General features: G+C 33.9%; 3 protein-coding genes and 1 long non-coding RNA gene across 4 annotated transcripts; 1 reads left to right on the forward strand and 3 right to left on the reverse strand.

Annotated features, from left to right (window-relative positions):
* Positions 1-4,975: 4,975 nt before the first annotated feature.
* LOC107918867 (endoglucanase 24) lies at positions 4,976-7,590 on the reverse strand. Its single transcript, XM_016848448.2, has 4 exons — positions 7,000-7,590; positions 6,291-6,590; positions 6,027-6,188; positions 4,976-5,847 (listed from the first exon to the last, which is right to left on the reverse strand). The coding sequence occupies exons 1-4, from the start codon at positions 7,444-7,446 to the stop codon at positions 5,245-5,247; spliced, it is 1,512 nt and encodes a 503-aa protein (XP_016703937.1). The 5' UTR covers positions 7,447-7,590; the 3' UTR covers positions 4,976-5,244.
* Positions 7,591-11,465: 3,875 nt separating this feature from the next.
* LOC107920680 (protein FMP32, mitochondrial) lies at positions 11,466-14,614 on the forward strand. The gene is made up of 7 exons (XM_016850494.2): positions 11,466-12,011; positions 12,272-12,403; positions 12,508-12,567; positions 13,650-13,726; positions 13,814-13,870; positions 13,951-14,017; positions 14,107-14,614. Exons 1-7 carry the CDS (start codon positions 11,871-11,873, stop codon positions 14,224-14,226), a joined length of 654 nt encoding a protein of 217 aa, XP_016705983.1. The 5' UTR covers positions 11,466-11,870; the 3' UTR covers positions 14,227-14,614.
* On the reverse strand, positions 14,564-15,482 carry LOC107920682 (uncharacterized). The gene is made up of 2 exons (XR_001690731.2): positions 15,209-15,482; positions 14,564-14,918 (listed from the first exon to the last, which is right to left on the reverse strand). It is a non-coding gene; the product is annotated as an uncharacterized lncRNA (long non-coding RNA).
* A 2,776-nt stretch (positions 15,483-18,258) lies between these two features.
* LOC107918995 (cytochrome P450 84A1) lies at positions 18,259-20,503 on the reverse strand. Its single transcript, XM_016848541.2, has 2 exons — positions 19,412-20,503; positions 18,259-19,077 (listed from the first exon to the last, which is right to left on the reverse strand). Exons 1-2 carry the CDS (start codon positions 20,366-20,368, stop codon positions 18,400-18,402), a joined length of 1,635 nt encoding a protein of 544 aa, XP_016704030.2. The 5' UTR covers positions 20,369-20,503; the 3' UTR covers positions 18,259-18,399.
* Positions 20,504-22,498: the final 1,995 nt, after the last annotated feature.

The raw sequence follows: 22,498 nt of genomic DNA on the forward strand, positions 1-22,498 counted from the left end.
AATTTTCTTCTCCTCTGCCCGTGGTTTTCTCCCAAAAGAGTTTTCACGTAAAAATCTGTGTGTTTTTTATTTTTATTTATCTTTTCTTTACGATATATTGTCATTACCAACGTTTTATTTTTACAAATTGGTATCAAAGCTTCTGAGTTGTTCATCTCGATCACGGTAATGGCGTCTTTGAAGCATAAAATTCCACTGTTGGATCGCAACACCAAATTTTCGTTGTAGCTGATTAAGATGCAAGCAATTCTTATGCAGATGGATCTGGAGGATGCCCTGTTAGGAATAGATAAGATGCCTTCGACATTAACGGATGAAGAGAAGAAGCGTAAAAATCGAAAGGCATTAACACAATTACATCTGCATTTCTTTAACGAAATTCTGAAGGATGTGATAAAAGATAAGATCGCTGCTACATTATAGAAGAGGCTGGAACAAATATGTATGTCGAAAACTCTAACTAGAAAGTTGCATATGAAACAGAGTATTTATGCTCATCGTTTGGAGGAATGTGCATCTGTGCATGAACACGTAACTATGTTTAAAGAAATTCTCTCAAACTTGGAGGCCATGGAGGTTCAGTATGATGAGGAAGATCTAGGGTTAATTCTTCTTTGTTTGTTGCCCCCGTCTTATTCAACCTTTAGAGACACGATTTTATATAGTCGTGAGTCTCTCACAATTGATAAGGTTTATGATTTTTTGACCTCGTATGATAAGATGAAACATCTTGTGGTTAAACCCAAATCTAAGGGAGAGGGTCTCATTATTCGCGGGAGACAAGATTGGAATACTGATGATGATCATGGAAGGACACGGGAACATAATCCTCGCGATAAATCTAAGGGTAGATCAAAGTCTTCAAACAAAGGCAAAACTTGTAACTTCTGCAAGAAAAAAAGGCACATTAAATTTGAGTGTTATAAGCTACAGAACAAGATCAAAAGTGAGGCTGTGAATCAAAAGGGAAAACAACTAAAAAATTCCGGTGAAGCTGATATTGTAGAAGACTACAGCGATGGTGAACTTCTAGTCGCTTTTGTTAACAATTCTAAATTGAGTGAGGAGTGGATCATTAATTCGGGCTGCACCTTCCACATGAGTCCCAATCGAAATTGGTTTACAACTTACGAAACAATGTCTGAATGTGTTGTTTTGATGAGAAATAATGCTACGTGTAAAATTACAGGTGTTGGAACGATTAAAGTTAAGATGTTTGATGGAGTTGTCAGAACACTTGGTGACGTACGACATGTTCCAGAATTGAAGAGAAATTTAATTTCGTTGAGTACTTTTGATTCAAAAGGGTACAAATACATAGCTGAAAGTGGGGTTTTGAATATTTTTAAAGGTTCCCTCGTTGTGATGAAAGGGCAGAGAAAGACTGCCAAGTTATATGTTTTGCAGGGTTCTACTGTTACTGGTGATGCAGCTGTCGCTTCCTCTTCTTTGTCAGATGATAATATTACTAAACTTTGGCATATGCGCCTAGGGCATATGAGTGAGAATGGCATGGCAGAATTAAGCAAAAGAGGACTTCTTGATGGGTAAGGAATTTCTAAACTAAAGTTCTATGAGCACTGCGTTTTTGGGAAGCAAAAGAGAGTTCAATTCACTAGAGGAATCCATAACAAGAAGGGAATGTTGGAGTATATTCATTCTGATCTGTGGGGGCCATCCAGAGTGCCTTCGAGAGGTGGGGCTAATTATATGCTAACTTTTATTGATGATTTTTCCAAAAAAGTTTGAGCGTTCTTCCTAAAGCAGAAAAATGATGTGTTTTTCGCATTTAAGTCTTGGAAAACTATGATTGAAAAATAGACGGCAAAATAAATAAAATACCTATATACAGGAAATGTCTTAGAGTTATGTTCTGATGAGTTTAATAAATTGTACAAGTCAAAAGAGATCGTGAGACACTTGACAGTTCGTCACACTCCACAGCAAAATGGCGTTGCAAAACGAATGAACAGAACGATCATGGAGAAGGTTCGATGTATGTTGTCAAATGCCAACTTACCAATGTCGTTTTGGGCCGAAGCAGCCTCTACTACATGTTTTCTGATCAACCTATCTTCATCCGTTGCCATTGGGAAAAAGACTTCACAAGAGATATGGTCTGGTAATCTTGCTGACTATTTTGATTTAAAAATCTTTGGGTGTCCTACTTATACTCATGTTGATACTGGAAAATTGGAACCGAGATCCATTAAATGTGCTTTTCTTGGTTATAAATGTGGTGTAAAAGAGTATAAGTTATAGTGTCCTGAAAATAGAAAAGTTGTGATTAGCAGGTTTTTTTATGAAACTGTTATGCTACCTATCTTATCTCTTAAAGACTCTTCCAATAAAGAAAATTAAAAGCAGGTGGAGCATCAAATTAATCCAGAATCTACAACAGAGTCGATTCCTCAAGCCAGTACAAAAATTCAGAATAGATTTGTTTCTTTACCACAATACTCTATCGCCAAAAACAGAACTAGAAGAGAAATTAAACCTCTAAAATAGTATGCTGAGGCTGATCTAGTTGATTATGCTTTAAATATGGCTAAAAATATAAATGCAAACCAAGAGCCATCTAATTATTTTGAGGCGGTTAGCTGTGAAGACTCAGAAAAGTGGATGTTTTCTATTTAAGAGGAGATGGAATCACTCCACAAAAACAAAACATGGGATCTTGTGAAACTTCCTAAAGGTAAAAAGGTTGTTCGTTGTAAATGGGTGTTTAAAAAGAAAGAAGGGATTCCAAGAGTTGAAGAACCCAGATATAAAGTAAAGCTTATTGCAAAAGGTTACAATCAAATTCCAGGAGTGGACTTCACAGATGTGTTCTCCCCCAGTTGTGAAGCATAGTTCGATTCAAGCTTTGCTTAGTATTGTGGCCATGCATGATTTGGAGTTTGAGCAGTTAGATGTAAAAATTACATTTTTGCATGGAGAACTTGAAGATAATATTTACATGCAACAACCAAAGGGTTTTACTGTCTCAGAAAAAGAGAGCTCTGTTTGCTTGCTGAAAAAGTCCCTTTACGGTTTGAAATAGTCACCAAGACAGTGGTACAAAAGGTTTGATTCATTTATGACTTCTCATGATTTCAAAAGAAGTAGTTTTAACAGTTGTGTTTACTTTAAGAAAAACAGTGATGGTTCTTTTGTGTATCTACTCCTTTATGTTGATAACATGTTTATAGCAGCAAAAGATAAATGAGAGATAAGAAAGGTTAAAACCCAACTAAGTGAATAATTTGAGATGAAAAATTTAGGACCAGCAAAGAAGATACTTGGTATGGAGATTCTCAGAGATAGAAAAGCAAGTAAATTGTACCTAAGTCAGAAAGGGTACATTGAGAAAATTCTTTGCAGGTTCAATATGCAGAGCGCTAAGCCTGTTAGTACTCCTTTAGCAGCCCATTTTAGGCTTTCATCGGCTTTTTCTCCACAATCAAATGATGAAATTGAGTACATGTCACATGTTTCATACTTTAGTGCAGTGGGATCTCTCACGTATGCTATGGTTTGTTCATATCCAGATTTATCATATGCAGTCAGTGCAGTTAGTAGATACATGGCGAATCTTAGTAAATAACATTGGAAAGTAGTTCAGTAGATTTTAAGATACTTACGAGGTACTATTGATGTTTACTTACAGTTTGGAAGAACTAGAGATGAAGTCATTGAGTATGTTGATGCGGATTTTGCTGGATACCTTGATTGAAGAAGATCTCTCACAGGTTATATTTTTACAATCGGAGGTTGTGCAATTAATTGGAAAGTCACTTTGCAAACTACAGCCGTTTTGTCTACCACAGAAGCTAAGTACATGGCGATTACTGAGACTTGTAAAGAAGCTATTTGGTTGAAGGGACTATTTAATGAACTCAATGAAGACCTTCAAATCAGTATAGTATTTTGTGACAGTCAGAGTGTATCTTCCTTACAAAAAATCAAATGTTTCATGAGAGAACAAAACACATTGATGTTCAGTATCATTTTGTTCGTGATATTATTGCTCGTGGTGATATTGTTGTGAGCAAAATTAGTACTCATGAAAATCCTGCAGAATAACCAAGTTTGAGCATTGCTTAGACTTGGTTGGTGTACATTGTTGAAGTTAAACCCTTAAGGGGTTTTATGGAAGAGGTGAAAAACTTGTTCGTTGAGAATTCGTGTAAAGGTAGAGATTGTTAGAGTTGTGTGATCCAAAATCTAAGAAATTGCTTACAAGTCAAGTTAAACAAAATATATCTTCTTTCTAGAAGATTTAGTATTTATGAGTATAATATTTTAGCATTTATTAACATAATATATTGGACTTTGATTAGAATTAGGTTTTTTCAACCTATAAATAGATGTAGTCGAAACTCCTCTTGTAACCATTCGAATTCGACATAGTGAATTTTCTTCTTCTCTGCCCGTGGTTTTTTTTCAAAAGGGTTTCCACGTAAAATTCTGTTTATTCTTTATTTTTATTTCTCTTTTATTTACGATATATTGTCATTACCGCCGTTCTATTTTTACATTTTTAATTAATATTTTGAACATATTAACTCCTTTAATCAAATGGTTAGATAATTGAAATTACATTTTTATGTCCCAAGTTCCATTATTTTTATAAACATATTAATATTTTTTGTTTATTTTATGTTGTTTCAAGCTTTTTTTTATCATTTTAATAATTATCTAACTAAATGAGCTAATATGTTAAAATATTAATTAGATTTAAAAAAAAAACTTGAAGCAACATGAAATAAAAAAATACAAATGCCAGTAGGAGAGGAATCAAACTCGAAACTCAAGGATAAAACATTAATATTTAACCATCTAGCCAAATAAGATGATTTGTTAAAAAAGTCAAGTGGTGGCCGTAAAATGTGCCCTGCATTTTCAATTAAAAAGCGTCCAACTAGACAAGTTTTTGCCTTCTTTCTCTAAAATCGGTCTAATTATTAATTCAAAATTAAATTTTAAGTATACATTTGAACCACAATTAGAGTTTTATTTATATAATTACACCAAATTAAAGTTCATATATACAATTACACATTAAATCAAAATCAATGTATAATTTTCAAATTTATCCCTAAAAAAATCAACAACTACTGCTCTCTTCCCTCCTTTGCTCACACTCCAGGTGAGAAAAACCTTCTTTTCTCACTATTAAAAGCCCCCAAAAGCAAAGGGATTTTAATAAAAAAGGGAAAACCATTGATTATGTACAAATTTTCTTTTAAGTTTGGGTTTAAGCTAGCTGGGATTAGCTGCAAAATAGGCTAATACACCCACAAAGGGTGCATTAATGTAAGTAGTAGGCTCTGATTTCCTAAAATCAGCTCTATCATCATCATAAACATCATCTTCTCCAGGCCCTCCAACAATGGCACCAACCAAAACATTTGGATTAGGATTAGTTGAATTAAAATAAATGGAACCTTCCTTGCAAGCTATAAACTCAGGATGATCTTTCACAGACGGTAAAGACGACCCTCGGTGATGAATCCGTTGCGGGAAACGGTTGCCGTACCCAACCATGTACGATAACCCCATTGGGTTATCACCTAAAATGTAATCGGCTTGGTTCTTTGCTATGGTTCGAAGAGATAACGGGGAGGCAATTAAGTTACCGCAGTTGACTGTTTGTGAAGTACGATCGAGGTAATTAGCGTAAACGAGGAGAAGAAACGAAATCGTGGTCGCATGCTGCAAGTTGCTGCCTCCGGGCTTGTAGATGAGGCCGCCGGGAGTGTATTCGATGTGGGACGACGATGAATCGGGGATTAGTGTGCACATAAAGCTATCTGCTGACACCTTGTATGATTGCAGGGAGTACATGTTTCCTTCTAAAGCTTCCTGAAAGACAAGGGGACCCATGTGATGTCCCAAAGAAAATCTCTAAATTATGATTTTAGTCCTTCTACTATGTTACAATTTTCGATTTGATACATTTACTTTCATTTGACCTAATTAGACCGAAATAAAAAAAAGTTAAAGCAAGCCATTTGGGGTAGTTAAATTAGAGGAGGCTTGACCTTGGAGACAAGAACGTTTAGACCAGCATGCTTATTGTCCCATCCAAATTCATTGATGTTGTCATCGGCACCAAGGGTTTTGCCATTGATTTCGATGTAATTAAGGTAAGAGTTGTCTTGCGAGGCCCTCCTTAACCATGCAGCTCCCCATAGCAATTCATCCTGGTTAAAAATTTTATATATTATAAAAGTTTTATTTTCCATTTTAGGGTGGCCGGCGACTGCCAGCGGGCCGCCACTGAGTTTAGCTAATTTTTTACTTACTTGATAGCCGCTAAAATCGCAGTAAAATGGGCAGGCACCGTCTCGGACATTAGAATTGTCACTATAAGCACCTCTAAAGTTGTCAGCATATTGAAAAACCCGAACAGAATTCCGTAACAATGTCTGGGCATACCCTGGGTCCACTGATCTGAATGCCATGGATGAAGCCGCAAGAGCGGCCGCCGTCTCAGCCGCTACTTCGGAAGCCGGGTTCGGTGCATCCACTGCATAAACCGTCCTCGCAGTATCCATATCTTCGGGTCTTTCCCAACAGTTATGGTCCTTATATGGATCTCCAACCTAAATACAAAAGAAAATTTGATTTACTTAGATTACTATTTCATGTCATTTTCACTTTGGGTTCTGTTTCTTTTCTTCAGATGATATTGCTATTAGCTAGCAACAACTCCCATACAAACATTTCAAGTGCAGGTGGCTACTACTGTCAAATGCGTATCCCAAGAATGGAAGAAAAAAAAAGTAGGATTTTCCGGGAAAGTTTTGTTAGTAAACGACAACCATGCACTAGAACCATATCCGATAATCACGTTTTTACCCACTCAAACCACTGAAATGAAAGGACCATTACCATTGCTGCTACTAGCAGAGCACTGAACAGTACAGTGTAGAAGAAATGAACAATTTTAACTCAACCGAAATGAGCAAAATCCGAAGTTAGACTTAAACTACAATGGAGTTTACTAAATACCTGAACGAAAATCTGGTTAGGCTGAGAGACAGTTTTAAGCAAATAATCAGTACCCCAACGGATGGCCACAAGGGCATTTCTAAGTTCACTTGGCGGCATTAATTCTCCAAACTCAATCACGCTCCAAGCCAACATCGTCGTCGTGAAAGCCATCGGGAAGCCGAACTTAACATTGTCGCCGGCGTCGTAATAACCGCCAGTTAAGTCCATGTTGTACATGGAACGGCCATCGCTCAATCCCGAATGCTCCCTCCATTTCATACGTTGGTCTCGGGGCAGAACACCAGAACGCTGGCCCTCGAAAAACAGAATCGATTTCGACAATGCGTCGGAGTAATCATGGTGACCGCAACGAACCGAAGGGGAAAAAACAAGGGAAACGAAAAGAAAAAACTGCTGACGATGATGATGGTGAAGAAGAAAAAGAAGAACATAATGGAATTTCATGGCGTTTGTTTTGAGGAATAGGATTTGGGGTCTCTGGGTCTTTTGCTTTAATGCCTGGTTGATTATATATTAGATTAAGGGGGGGAACGAGGAGTCACGAGGGAGAGTGGAAAGGCTTTGCTTATAATGTGAGTAGGAGTGGGGAAAGCGAAAGCGCCGACACTTATTTGGGGTTTTTATATTTGTCAGTGAAGGAGTTCACATGCATCGCGAAACGTGAATGCACAATTTGCTGGTAAGTAAAACAAATACGGCCAAAGCAGACAATGGAGTGTAGGTGGAGGACGAGGAGGCCATTTGGCTTTTGCCCTTTAGATACCCAAATTCGAATGCTATTTGCTTATATCGCTGCAAAGTCGCATGCTCAATAGTTCTGGCTTGTCGGCTCCATCGCTTTACTCAGAGCGTTCGAACTTTAAAAATGATTAAGAGGGACAGCATTACAGATTATGGTTAACCACATGACCCAAATTGCTATTATAGTGAAATTCGCCCAAAACTACCATTACATTCTAATAAACCTCAGTAACAGATGTATAGAAAATGAATTAGGTTGTTTTGTTGTTGTCAGTCGAACCCAAACTACCCAGGCCTTTAAGCAGTCTCAGAAAGTGTGCATTAGGGTTTCAATTGTTGAACCATAACACGAGCATCTATTCGAGGCTGCTAAGTGTCCCCGAGATAACTTACCTATTGTAGGAAGCAACTCTTAAGCAAACATCCATAGATAGCATAATTTTTTTTTTCTTGAGGGAGTTTTAGGGTTATTATGAACTAAGAACAGAATGCTTGAACATATATAATATGAGCTAAAATAATATGTAATCAGACTTTTTATGTATTTAGCAGATTGTTATTAAATCACGGGGTTAAATCATAGAAAGTATATATAAATCAATTACTCTTGACAAAGTTAAGGTATTGTTTCGTATTGAAATCTTAGCTCTAACCTTTATTAAAAATCATACAATTTACGGAAAAAAATGCCTCTGGCATGGAACCAAAATATTTGCAGACAAGGATTATATTTCTGTGCATATAAGGATTAAGGGAGAGTACTGTAGAGTGTTGTATTATACTATATTTCAACAGAAAGAAATGTTGGAGGTTTTGTCTTGAAATTTTGATAAGCAAATGGGGTATCCAAGAATGTAGGTAACATTTTAAGGGTGAGGACAAACAGCTGCAATATATTCTTATCCCATACCCCAACATGGCCAAAAGGGGCGGTGCTGCTGCTTTATGTTTTTATAATAGATAAATAAAAAATAATTAGTTATGAGCATCTCTTTTCTTAATAAGCTTACAGAATGCGAAAAAATAGTTATTGAGTTTGCTCTGATAAATATCTTGAGAAATTAAAAAATAAATAATAATTAGGCACAACAAAATAAAAACTTTTATTTGAGATATTAGGATAATTATTTGATATTCTGTTAGTGGAGTTTTTTATATACTTTATAAGTGGGTTGGGAGTTTTATAAGTGTCATATTTATTACTTATCTCTTTTCGTTTTTTTTTTATGAAAAGCATATGGTAATATCTTAAAAAGGAAAATATTCGGTCTATAAGTCAAGGGGTTAACAAATGTTCTAGGGGTACAGTAAAATATTAAAAATAAATAAATATTTATAAAAAACGACACATGGCAATTTTTTAAAACTATTTGTAGAACAAAATAATATAGTATTAATGTACTAAATATTTATAAAATTGTTTTTATTTCACTAATAGAATAACCATCTAACTTCAATTTGAATGTTAAAAAGAATAGCATTTGATAGACTGATAATAAAATATATTATTTTCATAAACAAAGTTAAAATATTGCCAAATGCCCATTTTTAATACTTATTTTATTTATTAGGTATGTGTCACTCTTTTGACCCTAATTGATTAACTGTCTGTTAAATAATTTTTTAAGGGTGTGTTTGAACGAGGGATTTGGAGAAATAATTTTATTTGTATCAAAATTTTTAAAATTCTAGAAATGAATTTACTTATTTGAATAAAATTTTTAGAGAATTTCAAAATTCACGGGTAATTTAGAGAGGGAATTTTAATATCTCAATTTCCCTATTCAAATTCCACTTAGTTTTTTTAAAATTTTATTTCATTTAATAAACATGGTCTCTGGTAAATACTAAAACTTCGAAAAACTTTTTTATTTAATTTTAATATATATTTAAAAGTTATTTTTATTAAAAATAATTCTAAATTTTTACAATTATAATGATATACATGTTGAATATGTTTTATATTATGTTTAATATAACTACCATTCTTTAATTCATTAAAATCCAATACCCTAATTTTTTTAAAATTATTTATTTATTTCAAACAAATAATTATAATCGTTAGCATTTTGAATTGATGAAATCTAAAATGCAAACATTTTAAAAATCTTCGAATTTCGAAATTTTTCATCTAAACACTCTCTAAATGGATAAAGATAGTTATTCTACTTATAAATTCTTTCATTGGGTTGCTGTTTACGAATTAATCAGATATAACTCAATTAGAAAAATATCAAATTTACTATTTTTTTTTAATGTTGAGCACTTAAAATTTATCATTTTGGGGGCAATAGCACTGATCATCAAATTAACAGTGAAGTTCATATATTTACTAATTTTATAAGACGAGTAATCAAATCAATTAATCCATCAATTTTTGACTCAATTAGTACAAAAGAATAAAAAAAATATATATGAGAAATTAATACGCACAAATTATGTATTTTGGATAATACATATAAACCAAAATAAATAAATAAATAACCAAAAACATATTTTAAAATCGGTATATACGTTTTTAGCTATTCTTTTGTTTCGATTTTTACCGGTTAACAACGATTTTAAATATTTTCAATTATATGGCACTAATCAAATCGATTGATCGGTTCGATTCTAACAACATTAATATTTATTAACAATTGGACTAACTATTTAGTTTTATAAATTATGAGGACTGAATTTTTGAGAAATTCAAGTAAAGGGATTAATTTTTTCTATTTACAACAATTCCAAACATAAAATTCATTCCTAAAATTATAAAAGTACTAAAAATATCAATTATATCAACATTTTTATTTTTTAATAAATATTTACTTTAAGTTTTCATAAAATCATTTTAAATATCAGTTATATATGGTTTATATATATATTGATAAAAAATCATTAAACAATTTTTTACTATGAATGCTTAGATAAAAGAAATAATATTTTAAGTAATTTCGAAAGAAAAATAATATTTAGGTTAATTATTACCAAATATATATATAAGAGTAATTAATTTTTTTATTTTTTTTATTTTAAAAGCAAATATAAGATTATTTAATAATTTAGCTTTTACAAATTTTTACTTGAGGGACAAGGAAATCGGAAATGGACTAGACGAAATTCCTTTCGTTGGGACGAAGCAAAACTATTCCCCATACGTCAGTCTAGGTTTAATTATGCTTTCAGTCACTGTGATTTTCCAGTATTTGAAATTTAGTCCATTTATTTGTAATTGCAGGAATGCATTATTGTTTTGATTTAACCATTGAAATCCAATTGATAATACCATTAAAATAATTTCATTAAATTTAGTTATGTGATTTAAAAAAAAATTGATCACATAACCGTGTGGAAGCCATGTAAGCAAAAGAGAAGTATTTACTTTTATTCTATGTTTTGATAATAGCGATATTGAATTTAGAATCGAAAGCTTTATAATCTCAAATTCAATATTTTATTTGCTTATTAGGCATTTCACCCATGCAACATTGGTTACATGAGGATGTTTTTTTAATAAAATGCTACATAATCTGTTATGATACTTACTATTACCGACCCGCTATCCGATTGAGTTTTGACCCGCACTCTACACGGTTCGTACTTCGAGTTCATGTGTAAAGTGCTCACACCCTTTTATGAGATTGCATGATGTGGGTTCGCACCATCATATAGGCAAACCCACATCGTATAAACACATGTTAACCTTATAATAAGATACGTGTCAATATGCATGTTAACCTACCTATTATATCACATCTAGGACCAGTAACCATATAATATACATAGTTTAACACACTGGAAGAGGATACACACATAAATACTCGATATGATCCAATATAAAAGAGACTAAACTGAAAATATGTGAAGAGTAGAGGAACTGATATTGAGATTAGATCATTGTTCCTCCATTTCCTTCCCCATTTCTCAACTAACCATTTTCCCCCATAAGCCGCGTCTTCGCCGCCTCCTGCAAAGGAAGAGAAAAGATTCTTTTCAATCGATCATGGCGTCTCTATAAAATTGTCTTTTTATTGTTATATTTTTTCTCTTCTTCATTCGGCGATTGGAATCATTGAGTTTTTCTCCTTTTCCTCGTAGCCAGTTTCGTTTTTTTATTCCTTTTCTTTAGATTTGAAGCAAAAATGAGCGCGTATAAGCGCGTGGTACAGTTAGGGTTCAATGCGTATTCGAGTTCCATTGTGAACAGGGTCGGGCACCGGCAGATTTCTCAACTCGTGAAATCCAATGGAAAGCGTGCATTTCTCGTCGATACATTGGCTCTGGTACGTCATTTCCCTTTTCCTTACTTTATTTCGTTTCAATTTCTTGTTTGGTTGTCGAGAAAACCTAGGAATAACGACGAATTTAATCTCTTTCGATTAGGAAAGTAAATTTGAATCTGTTTCCTGGTTAATTCGACTGGAATCGTTTTATTGCTTAACGATTCGGCGTTTATTTTGGTTATTTTACGAAAAAAATTAGTAATGGAACTCTTGGATTTGGGTTTCCTCTGTTAATTTTGAGTTTTTTTTTACACTAATAGGTTCGGAGTTTGGAAGCGCAAGGCGTGCCATCAAAACAAGCGGAGGCAATAACATCAGCAATCACTGAAGTATTGAACGACAGCTTGGAGAATGTGTCCCAGTCCTTTGTTTCAAAGGCAGAAATGCAGAAAGTAAGTTTGGTGATGTTTTTGTAATTGTTACCATGTTTTCTAGATCATTTGTGTTCATTGCGAGTGTGTTGATACTAAATTTTGCTTTATTTTACATTTTGTAGTCTGAGATGCTTCAAGAAGCCAATTTGTCCAAGTTTAAATCGGAAGTAAAAAGTTCTCAGGTACTAATTTATACGCTTAACAAAAAACTAAGCGGCAAAGAAGAAGGAAGAAATTTATGTTATGTGCTAATATCATTATTTGGAACTTGCCATTTGGCGAAGTGATCACTTCAATCTGTCTCTTATTGACTCTAATATTTGGGATTCTTTAGAAATTCCATTGGTGGCAGAGACTGAAATCTCGTAGCTAGTTCAATTTGAACTAATGATGTTACACTGCAGTTTCATTTTGTTCCTTTCTTGTGTGTCAACTCAATATTGCTGTTTGTGAGGCTGGGTAGGCTTAGGGTTATCCAGATACTATGTGCTTTTTAGTGCCCCTTTTTTCCTAGCACTTTCTCCTTTTCCCTTGCTCAGATGTAGATAAAGAAAGAGGTGAAGAAGATGAAAGTGGGAATGACAAATCTTGTATTAATGGTGAACTGTAGGCTAGAGAACACTACAAGTTGGGGTAGAATTAGATGGATATTTGAAGTTCAGGTGATGGTGCTTCGGCAAAAGAAAACTATGAGGTTTTGGAACTAAACTAAGCTTAACTATTGACAACATATTAAGTTTTAAGTTCAAAAGTTATTCTAAGATGGAGTGCCTGTGTAGAATGGAGATACTCTCTTGGTAGATGTTTAATCAGATCAATGTTGAAATTATCATACTGAACCCTTTGTGGGAAGATTTTTCATTTGAGTAGATTTCATTGCAGAGTTCACTGTATATTTTAACTTCTGCAGTCAATTAACAACTTCATCCATATAAAAAAATGCACAAATATGTTTGCCCTTATATGTACTTTTACTCCTTTCCATCTTACTTTGGCTAAAATATGTAGTTCTTTGGGTTTACTGCAACGCCATGCTGGTGAAACCAGAACTAGTGATTTGTTCAGTTGAAATATAGTTGTGTTCATTGCAATCTGAGCTAAGATCATGCCTCTCCCTTGCTTAGTGTTCTTTGATGGCCAATTTTTTTTTTTTTTTGTTCTCTTTTTCTCATGTAAATGTCTTTCTTGGAATAAATAATTCTTAGTGTTCTCTTTAGTTCATACTCATGTATTCTTTCTTAATGGCTATTTCCTTGTAACGCAGGAGCATCATTTTTCTATGTTGCAACGTGAAACTGAGAAACTTCGAGGTGACATAGAGAAGATGCGAAGTGAACTAAGGTATGTTCTCTGGATTAGAGTTGAACTGTTTAATACTTCTCCAAAAATTTTGATAGCTTGATTTTGTAAAACTGATCTCTCAAACAGGTATGAAATTGATAAGGTCACTGCAGGGCAGCGTCTGGATTTAAATCTTGAAAGAGGGTAGGTAGACTTTATTTTCAGTTGTTCTCTTCATGGTTGCACTTGCTTGCTTTATTTTCTTAACTCCTAACTGATTCTAGGCGCATACGTGATGAACTGGCCAATCAGAATGCAGAAACTACCAACCTGACAAACAAGCTAGATAAGGTGAGCGTGTGGTTGCTTATATCATTTGAAAGTCTATATTTAGATACTCTGACATACAGCATAAACATGATGTTATGAATCATCTGCAGGAAATTCATGCATTAAGAGCCCAGTTAGAAGCTGCGAAATATGATGTAATTAAGTACTGCATAGGTACCCTGGTCTCCATATCTGCCGTTGGGCTAGCTGTACTGCGCATCTTGATGTAGTCTTGCATCTGCTTTAAGTAGTGCCAACTATTCCAACATGCACCTCCAATATCATCATTCTTTTTTTCTGGCAACTGGATTGCTTTGGGAGTAAAAAGGGTGGGAATTACTTAATGGTTACAAGATTTTTCGTATAATTGGCAAGGAATGACAAATCCCAGTTGATCGGAACAATTATTTGTGCTTCTTTTAGGATTAAGCACGACTTATTCGATTTACTCTGTATGTTCTGTTATTGTATTCTAGGAAAAAGGCAAATGGAGCTAAAGAGATAATCATCCAACATTGCTACCCCAGGCAATGGTGCAACTGTGTTAAGCTTCTAAGTTGGATTTTCTTTTTATCAAACTGATGATTTTGCAATGATTAATTCATTATAATTTATACATGATCTGTTTGGGCTCTTTTTGTTATTACTGTTTGATGATTGCAACAGCATGATTGTACAGACCAATTTATGCCCGGGCCCAACAAGCAGAGACCCAAAACCCAAATTAATCAAACCCTAAAACTAACCCAAATGGCCCAATACAACTGGCCCAAACAACCCAATGGCCCAATAACCTAAAGCTATCAGAAAACCCTAATCCCCCTAACCCCATGTGCCGTACTCTGCCACCACCTACCACCGCCATTCGCCTTGTCACCTCAACTCTCTGCCACCGACCCACCACCATGCCCATTAAATTTGCCTGCAAAATCCAGAGAAAAGGGAGGATAGCAAGAAAAGAGAAAAAATAGAAACAAAATATGGTGATGATCGGCTATAAAGAGCTGAATACCAACATTGTAATTTCAGAGTTGTTTTTACAACACCAGTGAATAAAAAAAAACAGATCAAAAATTAAAAAAGGTTGTTTCCGGTTCTTTTTCTGTTCTTGCGTCTTTGTCTTTTCTTTATTTTCCTTTTATTTTATTTTATTTTTGTTTGTTTTACAACTCTTTTTAACAAAAACGAAACGAAAAAGGGAAAGAAATATACCTATTTGTTTCGAGGGCCGGCCGGAACCCACCTTCGCCATCACCAGAGTCGAGCGGGGAGGGGAGTCTCTTCCTTTTTTCTCTCGGTCCCGCGGATGAGAAGGCTTAGCCTTCAGGGACGCCGTGAAAGGAGGGCTGAGAAGCCCGTTTCGCGCAACTCCGGCCACTGGCCATGGAGGCGGCGGTGGAGTCTTGAACTTAAGGGCTGAGATTGAGGGAGAAAAGAGGGAGAGAGAGAACTCAGTTTTTTTTTTAAAAATAAATGGAAAATGACTGATTTCACAAAAAAATTAGCCTTTATAAGCTGGGTGATACGACGCCGTTTAGGACTAATCCAATAGCCCTAAAACGGCACCGTCTTGGTCCTTAAGGCCTCCTACCCGCGCGTCGACCCGACCCGCAACCCAGGGTCCGCATGTTTTTGTGCGGGTGGGTTATTTCCACTTTTGGCCCTTCCGCATTTTCGGTTTGATTCGATTTAGTCCTTTTATGACTTTTCTTCATTTTTTAATTTGGATTGTAGATTTGTCTCGGTTTTTAATTTGGTCCTCAATTCGTTGGACCCCTGGGAGGGGACGCGTGGCCTGAAACTGGGTTTTATTCCCATTAGGTCCTTCGCTCTTTCGCGCCTTTCCATGTTGGTCCTTATTTGCGCATTTTATTACTGCTCGAGCCCTTAAATTTTATTTTTATCCCGATTTGGTCCATTTCGTTATTATTATTATTTTCTAGTTACGATATTTATACTTATATATATATTATTATACCATTAGTTTAATATTATTGTTATATTTTTATTTTATATTTGCTTATTTAAATTTTGAATATATTTGTCCTATTGCTATTACTATTATAATTATTTATATATCTTTATATATATATATCTTATTATATATGTGTATACATGTACGTATCTCTTCATAAACATTTTTTAGCTTATATATATACATACATACATATTTTTTATATACTTTATAATTCTAACATACGTACATATTTTTTAACTTATTTATATATATACATACTTACGTATTATTTATATACCACATATTTTTGTTATATTGCATAAAAATGCACATATATATATACGCATGTTTATACATATTCTTTACGTTTTTAAACCTAGTTCTGTCTATGTATTTTTAATATATGACAATATATGTTTAGTTTTACGCATATATATTTGTGCTTTATATTCTCATGAATTTTATTCATCTATTTTATTTGTTTATTTACTTTCATTTTAAAAGAATATTGCAATTTTGTTTTTTTTATATTTGCTATTTTGCACGTTATTAAATTGTCTCTTTTATCCATTCATTTTGATTACTCGTATTATTTTACTATCGCATTCAATATTATTTTGTATGCATATTACCCTCGTGTTTTATTTCTACCATTAATTTATTTCGATGCATAAATTATGATTTTATTTGAATAAGCAAAATTTCGTGTTTAGATTTGTGAAGGTCGTACCCTAACTTATTGGGTTTCGATTTTCATGATAAATCTAAATACATGAATCTTTTCAAACTCAAGTTTTTAAATGATCTCGGGAATTAAGAAAAGATCGTGTCTTAACTTACTGGGCATAATCCCTTTCCTAAATCCGAGATAATAAAATATCTTTTAAATAAATAAAATTTTGGCATTCATTAGCGTATCGGAAATTCGAGACATCGTGTCCTAACTTACTGGATATGATTCTCTTTCCCGAATAACGTGAAATATGTTCTTTTTCTTGAAAATTTTTAATATTTTAATACAAGGATCGTATTTTTAAAATTTTTTTAAAGTTTTCAATCTTCGACATTAAGACATTAACTAATCAACTAGGTACCAATTTTGGGCGTTACGAGGGTGCTAATCCTTCCTTGTACGTAATCGACTCCCGAACTCGTTTTCTGAATTTCGTAGACCAAACTCGTTGTTTTAATAAAATAAAATTGTTTATTAAAAACAACTGCTTTTAAAGGTGACCCGATCACACCTCATCAAAAAAGATTGGTGGCGACTCCCATTTTCGTTTTCGTTTTTCAAAATCCAAGTCGACCCCGTTTTTCATCCAAAAAATGGTGTCAACAATGATTCTTACTATTTCTTTTTTATTCTATTAGGTGTTTCTTTTTAAGGAATAAGAATATTTCTTTACTGATTGGGATGAAGATTTAACTGAGAATGTTGGTTTTAGTTTTTACTATTTATGATTATATGTTATATATAAAGGTGCTCGATTTTAACTCATATTTCCTCTTATGCTATATTGTTTTTTTATATAGGCTGCTAATTTTTATTAGAGTTGTCCATGGGTCGGACAAAGTAAAAAAATTTTGGCTTGTTTTTTTATGTTGGATTGGTTCGAAAAATGGGTTCAAATTTTTGCTTAAGTTTGGATTGGATAAAAATGCTAAAATTTGAGCTCAACTCGACTTGTCTATATTAAAAATGTTATATTATTTTTTATATAAAAATAAAAAATATGTACTTGAATAACACTAAGAGGACAATTTAGTAAGCAAATATCTTTAAAATAGTAACAAAATTAATAATAAAATAAGAATAATAGTAAAAATATAGCAGATATTCTTGCAAATTCGAATTGGTCTGTGCCAAAAAAAACTTTTTCGAGGCTTAACCTGTTTAAAAAACAGGTCTTATTTTTCTATCCAAACATATTTTTCGAGCTTATATTTTTACTCAAACATTTTTATTTTTCAGCCGGGCCTTCGAGTAGCTCAATTCATGGACAAATCTAAATTGTATTATTAAACCTTAAGTAATTGAAAACATATTATAGTATTAAGATAATCATAAATTTAATATTTAGTGGAAAATATTCAGTTACACCGGTTTTGTATATTTTTGTAGATTAAAATTTTAATAATTTAACTGTTATATTTTATTGATATAGATTATACATGTTAAATTTGATGTGAATTAAAAATTGGAAACTATTTATTTTATATGAAAAAATTTTAATTGTTCAATAAATATCGATTATATACACAATTTTAAATCAATATGACACAAATATGCTTAAAATTTTATGTGCATGGTAAATGCAAAATTAATAAATTTTGTAATAAATGTAAATTTAATGTAATTATAATTTATTTAAAAAATATATTTAAAACAAGGGTTCTATTTTATTTAAAAAAAATCCACCCAACAGAACAACAGTTAACTCCATTATTAATTTGCTTTGCTTTCTATTTCTGCCTTCTCAATCCCATTCATTTTCCACTCCGGAGGAAATGGGCAACTCAGTCTGTAACTCGGCACAGCGACGAGTCGAGTCGCTCGTGGAGCAGTGAGTCCAAACGAATCGCTCATGTCAAGCTCTGTGGCCTTCATTCCATTAGGTAACTCCCAGTTAAAGCAATGAAGCAAATGAGCCACACTTAACTCCAACCCATATAACCCGAGTTGCATTCCCGGGCAGGACCTTCGACCCGACCCAAATGGAATGAATTCAAAGTTACTGCCCTTAAAATCAGGTGCACCCTCGTCCAAAAACCTACTAGGTTTAAACACATCCGGGTCCTTCCATGATGACGGGTCACGCCCGATAGCCCATGCATTGATCATTATTCGCGATTTCCCGGGTACCCGATACCCGCCAAGGACGGAGTCCACGGCTGTCTCGTGGAGGAGGAGAGGGATAGGTGGATGTAGACGTAGGGTTTCTTTAATGGCACATTTTAGGTAGGTTAACTTTTCAAGATCCGATTCATGGACGACCCGCTCCAATCCGACCACGTCACTAAGTTCTCGCTGAACTTTCTTGAGGTCTGCCGGACTGTTCATCAGCTCCGCCATCGCCCATTCTATTGCCGACGCCACAGTTTCAGTTCCACCAAACATTACGTCCTGCAGAGGGGCAAAGTTAGACCAAACAATAATTTTATTATTATACTAACTTATAATTTCATAAATTTTGAAAGAGTTAATTGATATAAGAATACCAAATCAAAAATATCAAATTATGGTTTTGATATAACGATTAAATTTCAAATTTTAATATAGTAGAGAGTCCAAAACTAAAATTCACCGAATAAAAACATTATTGTTCACCACATGCACGCATCTTTGTAGGGATAGCAACGTGACGAGAAGGTTTTTTGCCCGTGCCAGTGGGATTCAGGTCATTGTTGTATCTCTATGTTTGTGTGTTTATATGTATACGTAGGTGTTAAGATATTACCATGATGATAGCTTTGATGTTATCTTTGGTGAGCTGAATGGAAGAACTGGAGGACTCATTATAATCTCCTTTGAAAACATTTTCGCTGTAAAACGCCATTAATTCATCCACCATGTCGTCATCGTATTTGGCTGCTGCATCATCACCCGCCTTCCTCCTCTCCCTCGTCACCAAATGTTCATCGATAATATGATCGATGAACCCATCCAGCGATGCCCGAGCCTTCACCAACCTCTTCTGAAACTCTCCCCCATGGATCCATCCCATCCATGGAAAAAAATCCGCTATGTTGAATGCCCCAAATAGCTTCGAAAACTCCTGCAATATCTTCACGAGCTCCTCTTGCCCGTCACGCGAAAACGACCCGAACGCTGCTCTGTAAGTAATGTTCCTCGTCAAAGCGAACACCAACTCCCCGACGTTGAGAGGCGAACCCAGGCTTTTCATCACTGTTCGAACCGTTGAGCCGACTTCTTCACGGACGGAGGCCCATGACTCCGCCCGTTTCCGGCTGAACACCTTCATGACACAGATTTTACGCATTTGACGCCAAAATGGACCGTAGTTGGCAAAGGCCATATCAGCTCTATCGTAGGTTAAATACACTATCGCATCATTTGCGGGTCGGTTCGAGTATATGCTGTCTTGGGTGAGTAGGACCTCTCTCGCCATCTCCGGCGTCGATACAGCCACTATGTGGAGCTTCCCCATGGTTAGGTGGAGGAGACCGGCGTGACCGTACTGTCGAGATAGGTGAGCTAGGCCCCGGTGAGTCAACTGGTCCATCATCATCATGTTGCCGATGATGGGGTAGCCTTTGGGACCTGGAGGGTATGGGATGTTCCTAGGGAGCCCGAACATGAAAACAAACGAAACCAACAGTGCTGAAACAAGGAAGAAGATGGGTGGTGATTGAGGAGATAACAGAGTTTGCAAAGAATCCATTAGATTATTCATGAAATTTAGATACAGATAATCGCTGGTTTATTTAAGAGCTTGAGAGGGGTAGCCTTAACAGAGGGCTAAAGTCTAAACACTCTAATAGTTCAAGACTTAAAGACTTAAAAGATTGAGGGCTTATAAGGAGGTGACAGCTAATGCTACATTTTACTTCTATATTTAGAGGCTTCGTTTTTTTCTTCTTAATTTGATTTCGGTATAATTATTATTTTAGTCCCTTTTGGGATTTAAAATGTGTTTGGACACCATGAAATAATTGCAATAACATATAATATTACACTAAAATAATAATTACGTAATTATAAGAAATTTTATTTTTTTAAAATAAAAAAGTAATTTAAAAGTCATAGCTAAATATCCTAGTGTGATTTTCTCATTTCTAATTTTTTTATAATTATAATAAAATAATTAGAATATTCCAATTATAATTAATTTAGTACAATATGATTATTCAAATATCTCGCATTAATAATGTTATAGTAGGTTCAAATTGATTTTCCAAACACGCCCTTTTATCCTCACTTTTGTTTTTTTTTGTAATCAATGTATCTTTTATGTCTATTTTATGGTTTATAAAGATTAATTCTTTCGAGGTTCATGGCTATTGCTCCCAAAAATATTGTTTCTAGGGTTCAAAAATATTGTTAGTTTAATCTTTCTACTCAGGGATGAACCGCCCCTTGAAATCTTCAGATTTTTAAATTTTATATATAAATTATCATGTATTTTAGATTTGGTGTCCATATTGTATAACATTTACCCCCTTGGTCAAATTGTATTTCATATAATTCGCCTCCTTAACCCATAAGGTTATACTCTATATTAACAAAGTATTTTTCAGTTTTTAATTATATAACTTTAATAATAATGATCAAATATTAATGTATGATGGGCCTTGAAAGATTAAGCTTAGAGGCCCAATATGGACTTTAAAGCCGAATTCCATACATATACTCGTGTCTACTGTAACAACCGAACGAGCACTTTCAACCATGAAAATTGTGAAGACAAGGCTTCGCAATAGAATGGATGATGATTTTCTTTCAACTTACTTGGTGACATACATCGAAAATGAGATAGCTCAAGAATTTTCAACAGATTCCATCATTGATGAGTTCGATCTTATAAAAAAGCTAATAGTGCAATTTAGGATGTCTAGTATTGAGAAATAGGACTAAGACCAAGTTTTTTTTAATTCCATTTTTGAAATTATAATGATATTTATGAAATTTTTAGTATAGTTTTAGTTATTCTTTTTTGCATATTAGAAAGAAATATTTAATTTGGTATAATTTAATTTTTTTGTTTTTATAATATTATCGATAGGTTCAAATTGATAACCATGTTAGCTGTTGTTAAACCGATAATGTAGAACTTTTTTAATTAATCTAAAGCATATTGTTGACATATAAATTTATTATTTGTTAAACACGGATTAGGCACTAAAACTATAACTTTTAGTCTCTACTAGGTAATTGATTAATCATTTTTTTCCTTTTCCTTCTAGCCAAATATCATGAATGGAAAGTTAATAAATTTCATTCATAAAACATTGTATTTTTTTTCATAATTTTTTATGGTAAAAATAAAATGTGATAATTTTCTTCCCAAAATATAGCATAGGATAAAACCAATTTTAGGTATTTTTAAGTACCCAAGAGTGAATTTGCCAATACCAAAATATAAAATAAATTCATACTATATTGAATTTGTTGTGCTAATAATAATTGCCTAAAATATTTAGGTTTTTTTTTTAATTATAATAGGAGGGTAAAGCCCTAACAGTAGTGTGACTAGCGCGACTCAAATTCAGACCACACCTGAAGCGGTAAATACCCTAAGTATCTGGCCAAGACATAAAATTCTTACCAAAATATTGTTTTTCAATCAACAACATGAATTAATTATGTGCTGATACATTCAAATTTTCATTTTCTTTGATTAAGTATTACAATTTTTGACTCATAGTTCTTTCCCAACCCTTAAATAAGAGGATGATGTGTTTTAACGCACTCAAACCCACGTCCTCTTACACCGTCAACAATACCGATGCCAACTGAACTATGACTAAATCGACAATTGTCATTTGTTTTAAATAAATGAATTTATTGTTTTTCTCTTGTATTC

The sequence above is a fragment of the Gossypium hirsutum genome, chromosome D13, assembly GCF_007990345.1.
Source record: "Gossypium hirsutum isolate 1008001.06 chromosome D13, Gossypium_hirsutum_v2.1, whole genome shotgun sequence".
NCBI classification, from domain to species: domain Eukaryota; kingdom Viridiplantae; phylum Streptophyta; class Magnoliopsida; order Malvales; family Malvaceae; genus Gossypium; species Gossypium hirsutum.

Coding starts and splice junctions, on each gene's coding strand:
- LOC107918867 (XM_016848448.2), bottom strand. CDS start 7,446: ATGAAATTCCATTATGTTCTTCTTTTTCTTCTTCACCATCATCATCGT. Junction 6,591..6,999: donor CTAACCAGATTTTCGTTCAG/GTATTTAGTAAA, acceptor TTTTGTATTTAG/GTTGGAGATCCATATAAGGA. Junction 5,848..6,026: donor TAAACGTTCTTGTCTCCAAG/GTCAAGCCTCCT, acceptor CTTGTCTTTCAG/GAAGCTTTAGAAGGAAACAT.
- LOC107920680 (XM_016850494.2), top strand. CDS start 11,871: ATGAGCGCGTATAAGCGCGTGGTACAGTTAGGGTTCAATGCGTATTCG. Junction 13,727..13,813: donor AAGATGCGAAGTGAACTAAG/GTATGTTCTCTG, acceptor TCTCTCAAACAG/GTATGAAATTGATAAGGTCA. Junction 14,018..14,106: donor TGACAAACAAGCTAGATAAG/GTGAGCGTGTGG, acceptor AATCATCTGCAG/GAAATTCATGCATTAAGAGC.
- LOC107918995 (XM_016848541.2), bottom strand. CDS start 20,368: ATGAATAATCTAATGGATTCTTTGCAAACTCTGTTATCTCCTCAATCA. Junction 19,078..19,411: donor ACATCAAAGCTATCATCATG/GTAATATCTTAA, acceptor GCCCCTCTGCAG/GACGTAATGTTTGGTGGAAC.